At 41.8% G+C, this 15,717-nt stretch overlaps 1 protein-coding gene across 2 annotated transcripts in view; it reads left to right on the top strand.

Annotated features, from left to right (window-relative positions):
* Nucleotides 1-15,717, top strand: part of CSTPP1 (centriolar satellite-associated tubulin polyglutamylase complex regulator 1) — an 86,007-nt gene that overhangs the window by 59,599 nt on the left and 10,691 nt on the right. For both annotated transcript variants that reach the window (XM_087746122.1, XM_087746123.1), the window contains exon 4: nt 10,914-10,998. In XM_087746122.1, coding sequence (XP_087602248.1) covers nt 10,914-10,998 — 85 coding nt within the window. The remainder of the gene's footprint in view (nt 1-10,913; nt 10,999-15,717) is intronic.

Raw genomic sequence — 15,717 nt, 5'->3', positions numbered from 1 at the left:
TTCTAAATAACTAATGATGATTTCTTCAGTCTTGTCATTAACCAGATTACCTTCCTCCAGCCAGTTCTCTTATTGATTTGTTTGGTTTGAGGTTCGTTTTCTTCTTACGTTTTTACACTCATAAAAGAGACTCAGTATCAGTGTGTTTGAGAGCATTTTACATGACTGAACAACACTGCCCAAGCATAGGTCCATGCTGCAATACTTATTTTTATGAATAGAGGCTTTAACTGTTGACTCAGAGGCTGCTAAAAACCATGTCCTTTCATTTCAGACTGTTTTCCTCAGCATTATAATTTGTGAAAGAAAATTGGAGAAAACTAGCCAGCAGTCTGGGTGCTTGGGATTACACTGCATAGCCTGTATATAAACTTATATATAAATATACTGTGCAGTAAAGTCGAAGAATGGCCAGGACTCTGAATGGCTTTCAGTTCGTGGAAGATTGATGTTCAAGTCAGGTAGTAAAATTGTTCCAGGTGAACACAAGTGCACAAGAGAAAGATGTGCTAGACCGTTCAGTGCTTTGTGGATCACAACCAGCTTCTTGAATTTCAACCACAGTGAGTTGACTGCTTTGCATAATTGCATACTGGTGTCATTCGTGGTGGCATGTGGGATTCTCCATTCTTCACAATCCAGAACTTGTCTCTTTCATGGTTGGGCTCATGATGGACACGTTTCAGAGAAGCAGTATCAGAGTGCTTGCTGTGATGACAGCTGTTGGTGAAGGTGCAGTTAACTTTGCAGTGGATTATTTAAGAGTTGATGTGGAGCATGGACAGGGGGCTGTCCTTGATCATGATCTAAATTATGCTGAAATGTTTTGTCTCTCTTCCATGGGGTGTTTCCAGAAACTGCACTGTTCCTTGAAAGCCTCTTCCAAACCAGTTGTTAAAAGGGAAGAGTCCAAAACATTTCCATTTCATTTGTTGTTCTGAGAAAATCGTTGACCGTTTCACTTCATGCTTTTACATGCCACATTGAAGTCTGAAACACTTGGGAGATTCAAGGTATTTGAAAATACCTGATTCTACTGAAACTGGTTCACTGGAACCTTTCATTGGTGTTTCCTGGAAAGGCTGGGCTAGAAAGAAAGTGGAAGTCAAGGAGATCTTTGATCTGAGATTGCTACAGCAATCTGCAGCATTTTCATAGTTCATTGTATGTCCTCCTTAACGTCTACCTCCTTTTCTTTTTAGGCCAATGTCATAGCTTTCTTCTCCTCCCTGACCTTCTGTGCATGACACAGATGAGCTTTCTGCCAGCTAACTGTATTTCTTGGGGCTCCCAAAGCAGAAAGGAAATACCAAAAAGTAACTGAAGGCTGTGTGCCTCTCCCTGGCCATAGTCCCATTACTGTCACTAGACCTAGTACATATCTGAGGGAGGAGGGGTTGTATGTAAGGTCCTGTGTTGCATGAGATGCAGCTGCATACCACCTGCCCATTTACTCTGCCCGTCTCGTGATGCGTAGCTATGAATTCTTTAGTTGTTTTGAAGATCTTAAGCTTAATGACAACTTGTTTTCTTGAATAGAGGCTGATCCACATCTTGTCTAAAGATTACTGCTGCTGTTTGAGAGCTTGGGGAAATGATGATGGTCCCCTCCAGTGAAGTGTTGCCGGCATTCCTGTACTTCACTATTAAGATTGCTGTGGGTCCCGTTTCAAGTGGTTGAGCAGTCTGCCCCCCAGATGGCCAGAACTCCAACAGGAATGTTTGCTCCTTATTGTTTACACGACCAATTAGCTCTGGCATTGGACTGATTATTTTCTCAATGAATGACTGAAAATTCCTCAAAGTGCGGAAAAATCAACTGTTGAACAAGATAGAAGCAGTCTAAATCTACTAGTTCACCTATCGCTCAGAAGATCTGCTAGTTACATCTTTAGTGACATTGCAGTGAAAGGAAAAAATAGCTTCATAGTCGACACATACAAAGAATGTCAAATGTCACAGCATTTCAGATATAAATTACTCTCACTCTGAAACTGTACCTTATTTCTGGTTTTCTAGTTTATCTGTCTTAAGAGCCAGTCTTGTGTTGTGTTGTTTTGGTCTGGTTTTGCTATGCCTATATTTGGTAGATTAAAATGCCTCTTATTATCTGATGTCATTTCCCTTGTAGCTACCTACAGACCAAGGATTACCAGGGATGAGCTCTGCTGTTCTGCAGGCTTACAGTTACCCAAGAATATACAGTGTATTTATAATCACACTTAACTTCAGATGTTAGGACATTCTTAACATTTCTTACTTGGCTTTTTAATGCCTCTGAAACATGAGGGGAAGTCATACATTTTCATACTGTAGTCCACAAAACTAGCCTCTTTGTTTGCTTCAGGCCTGTGTCCTTTTGGATCACACTCAATGAGCTGAGCATATTTTTAGGATTATATGTGCTTCAGAATATGCACGGAACATGAATGTGTCCATGTAGTAAATAAAGTTTAAGCCACTATTTGGTTGCTGTAGTCAATAATGTACTAGAAAATTTAAACCAGTCTCTTTTTTGTCATCTTCTATCTTCTGCTTCTGGAAATACTGATAGAAGTTGTGGCTCCTTCTCCTTTCTTATTGTTTGCAGGTCTTGCACTTCAGGAACTCTGAATTCTTTAAGCTCCAACTTCATTCAAAGTCCCATCCTATAGTTAAAACAAGAAATAAAAGAGTTAACATTGTCTTTAGTGTTGCATTAGGTATAGCGATAAGGTTCCCGAAGTAGGTGGAAAGTTCAAACTTGAGTCATGTTTCAAGCTGTTTGTGGATTCAGGAATACCACACCGCATCAGTTAAACTCTTCTGCTATTGGAATGTTTTCTTTACAACCATGAGAGCTGAGAACTTTTTTTATTTTTCTAATGAAAGTTTAAATTTTTCAGTTTGCGGATGTGCCATGCTAGCCACATAAGCACGCCAGATGATAGCCTTGGTCTGTACCTTTGGCACAGCTCATCCTGCCCTGAGTAACATTCACTCAGAGCTGAAGTAATGCTGCCACATGAAACGCTGGATACTGAAGGATAATTATGGGGAATTTGAAAGGGACTAGAGAATGATTAAAGTTTGTATAAACAGTAAGATTCTGGATATTGGAGATAGAATTGGAGCAGTTCTGTATAAATTTAATTTTTGTTTTTGTTAATCTGGCAAGTGGTTTATTGATCAAAGGGCAGAAAAACAATCACACCATCTAGAGGATTTTACACTTTAAAAACCTTTAGCACACTCAACATATGATGCTACTGGAGCTTTGCCCATAATAAGCCCGCTTTTCAGTGAATTTACTGTTCATATGAACTGTCCAGATTCCCTCCAGAATGAATGAGTTCATTCTTCACATCAGCTGCAGCTGAATCTTTTCCTTCTTACCTGAGAGCCTCAAAACTAGCTTTCTGCTCAGCCACAGTGCTAATCCCCTCTAACTGTTCTCTCTTGCAGCACTCCCCCAACAAATTCTTTTAGGTCAGTCTGCTTAACTCTCCACTGTATTTGTCCTGAGTCTGACACAGGTTGTTCCAGGCAAGTGTCACTCTGCTTTTTCACATCATAAGCTGGGTCTCTTCAACCTGTTGTCAACAGGAGTCACCTATCTAAGTCTGCTGTTTGCAGCCATGCTTCTTTTGTACAGTGCAAAACATCTTGTTTGTGAAGACTACTTGCCTGCAGCAGCACCCTTACGTCTGGCAGGTTTTTTCTAGTATTCTCACAGGTCAGGAGAGGCAATCCAGGGTGCACCCAGTGCTGCAGTACCCTCCTGGAAGAATCCCCCCACAGAGCCAAACTCTAGGAACTCTGAGCATTCTTCAGTTACCCTGTCTGCTTTTGCTGTCACGTCAGACACAAAATCTTCTGGGGTCCTTTCTTGAGGATGCCCTGGGATCCCTTCTGGAAGGACCGAAACAGTAGCAGTGGAAAGAGCAGATGGTGTTTGTGAATAACGTGAACTCATCTGCCAGCTTGGATAGTAAGGATGCCAAAAGTTCTGTCTCAAGAGTATGTCTGATAAGAGAGTGTTCACAAACCGTCTTAGCAGGTATGGTGCAAGTACAGCCAGTAATGCTGAACCTACTTTTGATTAGGAGGATCATTAATCCTATGACAATGCCCTGCATACATCCTGGACTTTAAGAATTAAAACATCTTAATCAGGGCATTACCTGAGCCTGTCTAACAGTTTATCTCTGCTGAGGAAGGGAAGTTCGGTTCTCCCTCTCCGCCGCCTTCTCTCTTTGCTGCACCTGGACATACTCTTCCACAGCTTGCTTTGCATGAGCTTTCATCGGATATTTCTGAGAGTCAGTTCAATTCACTAACCCAGGAAAATGTTGAATTTTCTCAGCCAGGGGCCTGCTGAGTGCCAGAGCTGGTACAAGGGGTGGTTCAGAACCACATGGCCAGCAGCAAGTGGTGGGAAAGCCAAGAAGAGAGTGTGGAGTGAGACCTGCCCCTTTCAGCAGGAGTAAGGTTTCAGATTGGCTTAGCTGCTTGTTGAACTTCACCATCAGGAAGGCAGAGGTATTACATCCAGTTATTAAGACTAAGAAAACAGGGGCTTTTTTGTTAGTATCTAATGAGTTTGAGCCAGACATTGATACAAAGCCACATAGTCTTTTAAAGCTACTTATGTCCAAGACTCCATGTAAAGCACAGATTCTTATATTGATCCATGAAACAGATTTGGCTATTACCCTCTTTAAACTATTGACTAGAAACCTTCCTTTAAAAAATGAAGCTGGATTTGAGCTAACCTGGCAGAAGTCTTTGGCTTCTAGTGCATTTTCCTGTTGCTTAAAAGTAACAAGTAGGTGTCTCTCAGTTTTCTTCTGATTTTCCTATGCTCTTAGGACTGTTTTCTAATGATTGTGGGAGCTGTCTGTACAGTTCAAGAGCAGAATGAATCCTGCTGTACACGTCTTACATGAACATGCTTAAGCAGCTTAAGGGGAAAGTGTGCGAGTGCTTATTCTTTATTGGTTAGTTTATATTTATTTAACCTTCCATCTCAAATTATGGGGATAATTATGTGACCTGCTGTTTTGCTTTTTGTTTGTTGGAAAAATAAGGAAAATCAATTTTTAAAATTAGACAAATGCACATTCTGGATCTGGTTTCTGTTTATTTTATGTCTCTTCTTGTCAGTGGAAAAAGTGAATTGCTCAAAGAAACAGCCCTTGCGTGTTTTTATTTTGTTTCAAATTCTTATTTAAACAATGATTCTCTCAAGTAACAGGAACAGATCTTATTCATGATAGGTCATAAAATCTCTCAATGCAAAATTTTATGAATTATTAACTGAAAAGGAAGAATTTTTTTTTTTAGTAGAAAGTTTTATGAGGAAGAAATGGGGTTTTTACACAGCTGTATATCGCTGTTTAGGTCCTACACATGGATTAATTTTACTAGAATTCTTAGTTTTCTATTTGTTATTAGCACTAGATACATGAAGAGATGAGGAAATTAGGCTATAGGTATCTTGTGAACAAGGCATGTGCAGAGCATGGCGTATTAGCCAGGTGTGAGGTGTGAAGTTGCAGTAGTATCAATACTCATGTTTATATTCAGTTTTTTGTAAAATTGCAGTTCCTATAGAGAGCACAAGAACACCTATACTTTTATTTTTATGGGCTTTTGTTTGTTTTTATACTTTTCTACGAGGTTGCAAGCTTGCGTAGATATGGAGAGAATCCCAAGGATGTGATACTTATACCAGAAACATTAAAAAACTGAAGGCCAGGAAAGACTCTCCCAACATTTAAAAACAAAACAAAAAAATATTTATTAGGCTGTTCACTGTTATATTTCCAGGAGACTGATTTACAGCTCTGTGCCTTTATGACTCTTGAATGACTTCATGACTGTGGTAGAAAAACACCCTGTGGAAACTGTGTGTCCTACCATAATCCAAAGGGGAAGGCCACATTGCCCAGGGCTCCAGCCTGCTTGGGTAGCGCTTGTACATAAAAGATGATGGGAATAGGGAACTTTAGTGTACATTCATCAAGGCAATCCTTGTGTGTCTGGGAAGTTACTAATGTGACTTTTTGGGGCAGATTTCATACACCAACTGCAGTAAATATTCTCCTACTGTTTGGGCGTATTTATAGCCGTCACAGTGTCGTGACAGCATTGTAGATAGCTACTTCTTGTGCCAGAAGCAGCCTAGATACAGCAGCAGTGACTGCAATTCAGGCTAAGTCCTAAATATTTATTGGCTTCCTGGGTAGATTTTACAGCCTTCACTGAGCTCCAGACTTCTGTGGCTAGGCTTTTGTTAGTATGAAAGATAACTAGTTTAAAGATAGCTCAGGTGTGTCTACACTTCACTCACGACACTGACAGCAGCATAAATGTATCATTTAGCATTCCTAGAGTTTGCATCACTTCGTGTCAGGTGCCATCTGTCAGCCACATACAAACCAGAAACGAAGCTGGTAAAAACAGTATGTGTTTTAAAAGCCAGGGAAATACAAAGCAGCTGCCTTCACATTTCTCAAAGGCAGGCCATTTTTATCCAGAAAGCGGTGTTTGTTTTCTAAGACTGTACCACATGGACAAACTTCCTTCTCCACTCTGCCTCTGAAACATGAGGAAGAGTCTGCCTCAGGCACTAAAAGATAATAAACTACTCACAGACAGTGGGATCTGTAGGGAAGAGTCAGGATTTTGCTAGTGGCAGGGTAGCAGCAGCAGTACAGGCTGGGCAGGAGTTTGAAGACCAGTACAGCAAAAGTTATGACTGAACGGTTAAAGTACTGCCTGTGCAGCTCTAGCCATACCACTTTACTTTTCTGTACTTATTCTATTAAGCCTCCCATCTCCTTCTTAGTGTATTGCTGTTTTAAAATCACTTTGCAATTTGTTATTAGCTGCTTTGCAGTAAAAGAGCGAAGTGTTATGTTCAGCTGTAAATGAACGTGGTGACATGCAGATTGCAATCAGTCTCTCTCCATCCTTAAGCACGTGGTACGACCAAGTTTGTTCCACTGCGAGGGCATGGTAGAGCACGTATAGCTCGCTGCCCTGTGCTGTGGGGTCAGATTTAAACTCTCCGTGATTTGCTTCATTTGTTACTGGAACTTGAGATACAGTAATCTGCGGTAGCAACCAAAGTAGCAGTTGTGGATTCCAGTTTTCACTCATTCTGACTGGTACCTTCCTTCTTGTCTTTCTTTCTTCATCATGCAGCGTTGAACACTATTTACTCAGCTGTGGCCTGGAGACAGGAAGGAGCAATGTGGTCATGCACCAAAACTGCCCTTGTTTATTCCAAGCAGCTCTTGGCAGACAACATGGTGCATGGGCAAATGTAATTTTCTGCATGGTCTTCGCTGACCTTGCTGTAGGGAATAGGAAAACAGTCATCACAGCAAACTGTAGACACCTCCTAAGGTCTGCGGTGATCCCCCTTCCTGTGTAATAGGTACCCATCTGTAGCCTGAGAAATTGATACGATTTGTAGGCGCCGGGGGTGTCTACAGGCTGAGTTGTGTTATGGCCTGAAAGAGTCTGCCTGCATACTTCAGTGACTAATTTGGTGTCACTTCTCCAGGCATAAGAAGCAAAGGACTCCTTTCTGTAGAGAAGGAACTTCTCTGCACCACTTCAGCTTTGTGTGCAGTTCCCATCTAAATAGACTATTTGCTCAAAGACTGAAACTGTAATTAATTCCACTTTTATTAACATTGAACTTCACCCTCTGATGTGCTGGCTGGAGAGGATCTCTGCCACCCTTTCCCAAAGTCTTTTTGAGCAGACTTCTGCTTTTGTTCTATGTTGTTTTGTTTTGTGATGGAGGAGTAAGGATGATGCTGTGACTTGGTATGAAGAGGGAGGAAAAAAAGACAGCATAAATTATAAGTTTTAAAAGTATGTTGTTTCTAGCAAGTGAGAGATCTCTATTTATGCCTCAAAACTAATGCTTGCTTAGGGCCCAGTTACCCTCTCAAGCTGCTTTTGTTTAGCAACCTGACAGGGACCACAAACAAAGTCCTACTTTCTCAGGAAACCTCATCCTTCAAAAAACCCTTAAACTCCTTCACCTTCAGGGGGAGAAAAGGGGAGGCTGAGATTCAGAATTAATGAAAAGGGGCTTTGCTGATGAAAGTGGGCAGATTATCCTCCTAGAGCCTATCTGTTCTGAATGCATGAGGGATGCTTTGTACACTGCTGGACACCACACTGTGGAAATCTAAAGGGGATCAAAGCAGAGCAACAGATATGACTGGGCTAGGTAGGGAGGGATGTAGAGGGTAAGATAAACAGATTTAACTTTAAATAAGTATAGTTATCAGTTAAATAGATTGAGTAAGATACAGTATGAAGAAAGGGTTATTATAATGATCTGTTGACAAATGAAAAAATAATAGAGAGCAAGAGGTATAAGGATGTATAAATAGGAATTTGAACTTAAGCAAACAAAAAATGTAAATTGAGTATTGCATAAAGCTTCCAAATGGTGTGACTCCTTCACACCAACACGTAGGCTTTTTAGACAAAGATCAGAAATTTAATGCCCAGCATTATTCAAAGCTAGGTTTAGAAAGCCTTGAAGAATAGTTGTAAGAGGTCCATACTGTCCTCTTCAATTATGAGAAAGTGTCTGTTTCAAAAGAGCCTTTTTATTCCCAACTTCTCTGTTTTCCTGTAACCTGCTTCCTATGCTGCGCCTGTTGAAGATGATTTTCTGAAATGTGCATGTACCTTACATGAGCAGATAGGGTTTTTTTTAAGAACTTAGGACCAAAATCTCTATTGCTATAAATGACTGTTGATCTAGCAAAATAACAGAGAAGAAGATTTTCTTTCCTCTGTTGTGTCACGAAAGAGAAACGGTGAGCTCAACATTCAGTTAAAAATATGCATCTTCCTGCTCATGATAACTGGGACTTTTTCAATAATATCCTTTTGCAGTTATACATAAAATTCGGTGATACTTTCCTTGATGACATTCAAGGAACTGATTAGCTAAAATTGCAGGAGAAAACCCCACCGTTCCACCGGATACCATCATTAATGGTCAGACTTGATGATCTTGGAGGTCTTTTCCAACCTAAAGGATTCTATGATTAACCCAAACTCACATATATGCTGACTGAAGGACCAAGCAATAGACAGCAGCCTCTCATGTGTTTTAGTAAGAAATGACAATACAAAAAAGTTACAGTGCCCTCCATATTCTCCCAGATATCTGTAATTTCAGTGCAGTCACAGAAATTTAATTCAGCTCAGCATCGAAGTTTTGGAAGAATAGAGAGTCTGATGTATTTATCCTTACAGTAGAAGAGGTTGCACAAATCCCTGCAATGGTATTGTAGTTCTGCACAGGCTGGGACTTCCTTGTGTTATAGCAGATTTCTGACTGCAGAGTTGGCTTTTCCAGACAGAAGAAAGTCTTTCTACTCAGCATGCAAAATCATCTTTTCGTAGCATGACCCTAAACCTAAGGCGCTTCATGAGATAGAAGGTCCTTCCAAGTGCAGTGCGAAGTATAGTACTCTAGACAGGGTCTGTAATGGATGTCAAAGAGGCTGACAGTTTTTCAGCTATAGGGTTTCCTGAACGGAAGAGAAAAATAGTAGCGCTCTCCTCTTTTTCCTCCACTTCCCTGGCTAATAATGTAGGTAAAAGAAAAGTCTATACCTTGATTTTCATGACAGTCCTCCTGCAGTATTTTCTTTAGTCAGCATTGAAAATATTAATTTGGCTGGGTTGGATGTCACAGTGAAATGTCCCTTTGATACTGCATACCTGCCTCTTGAAACAGATTCTGACAAAGGCATAGCATTTTCCCTTTCTCTCACTTTTGTTGAACTGCCAGGCTTTGAGGAGTTGTGGAGATCTGGAGAAGTTGTGGGTATCATGTGGGACAAGGCTGATTATTTGGATGGGAGCCTAGGGAAGGCTAAGATGTGTCTGTGGCAAAAGAACTCATGCTCTCTACCTCAGTCCTAATGCCTGTGCCCTTTGGATCCCCTTCCTGACTACTGCTTGGCTCTGCTTCCACCCCTGGCTCTTTCTTCCATACTTTGCATTCTTCTGTATATAGAAGGACTGCAAAATTGCTGCTGTTCAGCTAGTCTTCTCCTTAACTCCAGTCCACAGCCTTTTGGACTATGAACATACAATCATGTAGGGCTTTTTGACATAAGTATGTTTCCATTCCCTCGGGATCCTATAAGCTTCCCTAAGAGTCACCTCTCTTGGACTCCTGCTGAACCACAGAGGCCTTTCTTGACCAGTCTTTCACAAAGCCACTCTCTAAAACATGAATCATTTGATTGGTTTTCTTGTGTTTTTTGGATCTTCACTCTGTGCTTCCTATAATACAGTGACCAGATTTGTACATATTATTCCAAAAGAGACCATCCAGCTGCCTTACCAAATGCCAAAGTAATAACGTCTGTGGTTTATACTCTGTAGCCTTCCATACACAACCCAAAAACCTTGTTTGCCTTTGTTACTGCTGCCAGATGTTCTGTGGATGGTTTTCAGGCGTATTGTGGTGAATGTCACCATGCCAGTGAATTTCAGCAAATTTAAGCAACTTTGAAATTATTCCTTTTTCCACATGGTTATATTCAGGTCAAACCAAACTGTGTTCTCACTGGAAACTGCCCTGTTCTGGTTACCTCTTTTTCACACTGAATCACTACCTGTTACCAGATTCTCTGCAGGAGTCTCTTCAATAGGCTTTCCCCTTTATCAGGCCTCTTTCTGATTGTCTTTGCTGGAAACGCCATCTGAAGAGCCCAGTTCTGAGGGTCTAGGGAGCAGTTATATTGTCATTAGTACTCAGTCTACTTGAATTGAGAGTAGAATGGAATATGAGGGGTTTTTCTAGAGAGGAAGCAAGGGGAGGGAACAGCCCATAAAAGAGTTACGACGTTCTCACCTCTCTCTTCCTGCAGATTTGCTGACAGCACAGGAATACCACTGCCTGCTGCAGCTGCTCTGCCCTGACTTCCCAATGGAACTCACTCAGAAAGCAGCAAGGTGAGTCCTCATCCTCTCTTTTAAGGCAAGATCAGTCCTACGTGCATGGGCTTAGGAACTAGATCTGTGGGTAAAGGTATGGACAGGGACCTTCATCTTTTAAGATTTTTGGGAAAAGAGATACCATGTTTTGAGGTTAAGAACAGGGTGTTTTTCTAGTAATGAGAAAGAGTGTATATTTAAGGTTTACAGGGACTGAAATATCAGTGCAGAATGCTGCTGCTGGCTCTAAGTTCAGAAGATGAGTTGCATAGAAAAGAATGTTAGCCACTGTGTTTGTAACTGACGAGATTTTAAACTCTATTTTAAATAATGTTTACCATTTTTAAATTGTGGTCCCCCCCCTGCCCCAGCTTCCTATGGTTGATCATGTTTAAAAGGTACTAACCTCTGAAGGATTGCCAGTGTTTTAAAGTATGTTAGCTAAGAACGTGGTAGCTAATCTGTTTGAAATTTTATTTTCATCTAGATAAGGCCTAAAGCAGATAGATGGCTCAGGGCACTGATAATGTGATATGGAATTTTTTACTGATAGTGCTTGCTGGTTCCAGTCCAGCCCAGGCAGTTGATTATTAACTATCTGATAGTGAAAATGTAATAAGGCATATGCATCTGTTGGGGTGGGGGGGTCAGTTCAGATCTCGGTAGGAGTGCGCATGCACACACACATATATAATCACAGCAAGGTTACTGAATAAACGCTCTCATTCCTAGCCATCTCAGCAGAGGGGGCATGGAAATGTATCTTTTTTCATGGACCTAGATATGGCATTTGGAAACAGGATCCAGGCACATGATTGGGATATTAGCTGCTGCTTAAGTTGTTCATGGCCTAAATAATGAAAAGGTCCTCATTTTCTATTTGTCATTCTGTCATCTTTCTTCAGCATCAGAGTCCCATGGAAATTGTATTAAGAAAGGAAAGCGAAAAAGAGGAGTGTTATCCATCTGCTAGTACTTCCACTTGGCTGATTCTCTGGATTCTTCCCTGGCTCCTATGTGCTGCTATCTGAACTGAGCTGCAGTTAAAGCTGTGTTGGTTCAATTAAAACTAAAAGTTGAGCACCACTTTTCCCTCTAGCTCATCAATGGGCCTTTGGGGCTCCACAAAGTACAGTTGCTTGGCCTCCAATGCCAGACTAAGAAAGAATGCTAACCCTGTAGCAGGGATATATCTGCTGCTTCCTTTCATGGAGGTACAAAAGCACCAGTCCCATGTGCTGGTGTGTATTTCATAGGGTTCCAGCTGAGCTGAGCAGGAATTTGTGATGGTGCATGAAAGGAGACTTCAGCATATCTACACATGTTATGATGTTTGTGTCAAGGAATTTAATCCACAAGGCTGTTGTAAACCAGAGGCCCCATTCAGGGGCCTGCTGCACTGTTGTGCGTGTGCCATAGAGACAGACAAGCAGGCTTTGGGAGCAGGTGTTGGAGAGAAATGAGATCTCTGTCAGAGGCACCCAGGCTCAGGTGGGGATGACCTCACTCCTACTTTTGGCTGCCTAGAGATTTACTTACACATTGCTATTATTCTGTTACAAGCTAATCTAGCTGAACAATTTTAATAAAACTTGCCATATTTCTAAACCATCTTTCTATTTCCTTCCAAGTGTTGCTCACTCTCTTGTCCTTTTTCTGGTCTACGCTTCCCATTGTCCTACTTGGTCTCTGCCAGTTAGAAAGGTGAACTCTGCAGGCTGTCTTCCGGCACCAGTTGATTGAGTCCTTGCAAAGCATGAATGTCACATGCAAACCTACTGACATTGTTCCTCCTTCAGTCTGCACACCCCCAATGGTTTTGTTGCTAGTTTGCTTGGGAAAGGAATTAAATAAAGTAGCGGCAGGAGTAGCCACAGCATTCACTGATACAGCCAGGACCTGTGTAATTATTGGCGCCCTTGGGAAGAGAGCAGTCGTAGTTGTAGTCTCAGTGCTGCATGACTGAGATGATCTCACAGCACGGTGCGCTTCACTCGTCCAGGAGCTGTTGCTATGCACTGGTAACAAACACTGAGTGTAAGATTGGGAAATGTCAGAGCAGAAGAACAGAGGCTACAACAATATAGATTTTATTAGCATTACACCAGAGCGCTCCATTTGTCTGTTCCTGGTGCCACACAAATGCAGAAGTCTTACCCAAAAAAGAACTGGGCTATCTGTGTCTGTGAGATTTCTTGGATGTTTTTTTCTTCAAAGGGCTATAGCCATTAGCAGATTGAAGATTTTAATCTACAGAGATACCTTTGATCTTCACAGACACCTTTCGGCTTTCTGAATCTTGGAATTGCAGAAGGACAGAAAATGAAGGGATTTTTCTGGTTTGATGCCATGATTTCAAGATCCGTCCCTGAGCACTGACTTTTCTCTTGTAACAGAAACACAAGGAACTTGCTGCCTGCATTTGAGCAGTGGGAGCGGAGTAGTTCACAGCTCCTATGCTGTTTTATGTGGCATGGGAGCTCACGTTGCACTGATCAGTGCTAACGGAAGCGGGGCTTGCAGGTCTGTACCCCTGTTGTTAAAAGACTGCCTGAGAGTGCAGATCTTGCCCTTTTTGTATGTTCTGCTTACTTTTGCCTCCATGTATCAGTAAACAAACCAAGTCCCTGAAGACTCATTTGAGCCAGCCTGGCCTTAAGACAGATTGTGTCAGTTAGCCTTTAATGGTAGCAGAGAACAGTAAAAGTCCTTTCAACTTGCCTGGTCTAGAGTTTGTCCTGGGGACATCCTGTCTAGTCTGGGTTTCTGAGATTTTAACCGCAATCAGTAGATCATAAAGTTTCCCCATTGGCACAGTAGCAAGGCTTTCCTGCCAGCCAAACCCACTTGAACCCTGAAAGACCACTACACCCTTTACCAGAGTCCCTCAAGTGTAGGCATCTTTCTTCAGTCCTTTCCAGAGTTTCTGCTTGATTTTCATTATTCATTGAGTGCTGACTACTAACTTTGTAAATAAGTCTGTGCCCCTGAGGGCTTAAAGTCTAATTTGGACAAGAAAGAATGAATAAAGAATCCCTTGAAATATCAGCTACCTGATGAACTCTTTTGAGTTGCAGTTCAGACTTTCAGATTTTGTCCTGCTCTCTGGGTTACAGTCCATGGCTAGGGTTCTCTCCTTTCCAGATATTTCAGGGAAGAGGTGCAGATATGTTGCATATGATGCTCTCCCAGCTTCCCTAACTGCTCAGTCAGCTGGCTGTGTGGGGAAATAGCCAGCTGCAGTCAATCTCCTCATAAGTGATGGTATTGGATTTAAAGACTTCTCAACATTTCCGGAGTGCAGACTCCTGGGCCAAGTGGAGTCAGTAACCAGAGTGCACCTGCTTCTATTTAGATGCTCCGCCATCACATATGTGCTGTACAGTCTTCCTTAGAGGCTCCTTGCTGTCTTCAGCAGCAAGAAATGTCCAGCAAGTTCTCAGACCTCTGCCTACTTCCTCATGCGCTCTCGTCTAAGAAAGACAGGGACTTGGTCCTGCAGAGTACAGCCGTTGACCAAAGCTTTAGATTTAACAAGTGAAATGAGTTGATTGTCATGAAGGTGATGTAATATTGTCTCTCTGCATAATGAATACAGAAAAAAACTCGCCACTGTTGTTCTCCTGCATCTCCAGGATGGAGAAATGCACTAACAAAACCTTTGGAGCTTATGCTTTGAGGGTATCTGGGAGACAGACCTTTATTTCAAAGGAGGGAGTGCAGCTCATCAGCAATGTGGCCCATCGCATTTCCAGTGCTTAAATAGTGGTTGGAAATGCCGGTGGCTGAGCAGTATTGCCTGAGAGATGAAGATGCTCTGCCTGCCAGCTTCAAAGCCATTTCCTTGATGTGGCCACTGACAATCTCAGTAACATGCTTATTAGTGACAATTAAGAACTGAAGCTACTGCTTCTTTAGACAGAAGGAGGAGGAGGCTTCTGGAACATAATAAATAAATTAGAAGCACTTTGACATCTTCAAAGGGTTTTGTTTTAAACACTGGCTTTTCTCCTGGGGACTCTCTTAGCCCCAGTCTTTCTTCTCTGAGATAATTAATTCAAGCTGCTCTGAATGTTTGATTTTGCCACAGTGAACAGAACTGGTCTGAGTGGCAGGGAAGTCTTGCAAGATCCTGTAACTCTTCTGGGTCACCCTCCTACACAGCTCCCTGGAGTCTTTTACATGAGGTAGAACGGTGTTTCCCCAGCAATGTGTTTAGACCATTGATACTGCATGAGTTGGTCCGTGGATTGCATTTGGCCCTGTGTTCAAAAGGGTCCTACTAGATGACCTATACTTTGGCTATAATGAACTGTATGAATCCTCCTATGACACGATATGCCACGTATGGACTGTACAGGGTCAGTAGACCTGCACACAGTTGAAAAGAAGTACCAACTACCTTTCTTTAGCATTGTCTGAATAGTCTGTTTTTTCCCATCAAAGTGAAGTGTTTCCTTTCCACTCTGAGCTGTCATTGATCAGCCCAAGTTTGATTTTCCCCACTTCAGACTGACCTTTTCATCCTTATGTAGTGGCAGTGACCAGAGCATTGGTTTTGTTTTCATTTTATGAATGTTTTTGCCCTAACTTACTTCTGAAATCCAGAGCTTTTTCATGAAAGGAGGATTTGGACTTTGCTATCACTTATACTTCATCTTTATGGCCTGTGGCTGACACTTCCCATATTCATGAAGTATGCTTCAAAATAGGGATACATGTGCCTCCCTACATGCA

This window comes from Nipponia nippon, unplaced genomic scaffold (assembly GCF_047370975.1).
Source record: "Nipponia nippon isolate SJK-2023a ecotype South Korea unplaced genomic scaffold, ASM4737097v1 scaffold_10, whole genome shotgun sequence".
In the NCBI taxonomy this organism is placed as follows: domain Eukaryota; kingdom Metazoa; phylum Chordata; class Aves; order Pelecaniformes; family Threskiornithidae; genus Nipponia; species Nipponia nippon.
Note: the sequence above shows the minus strand (reverse complement) of the source record. Positions and strands in the feature narration are given on the sequence as shown.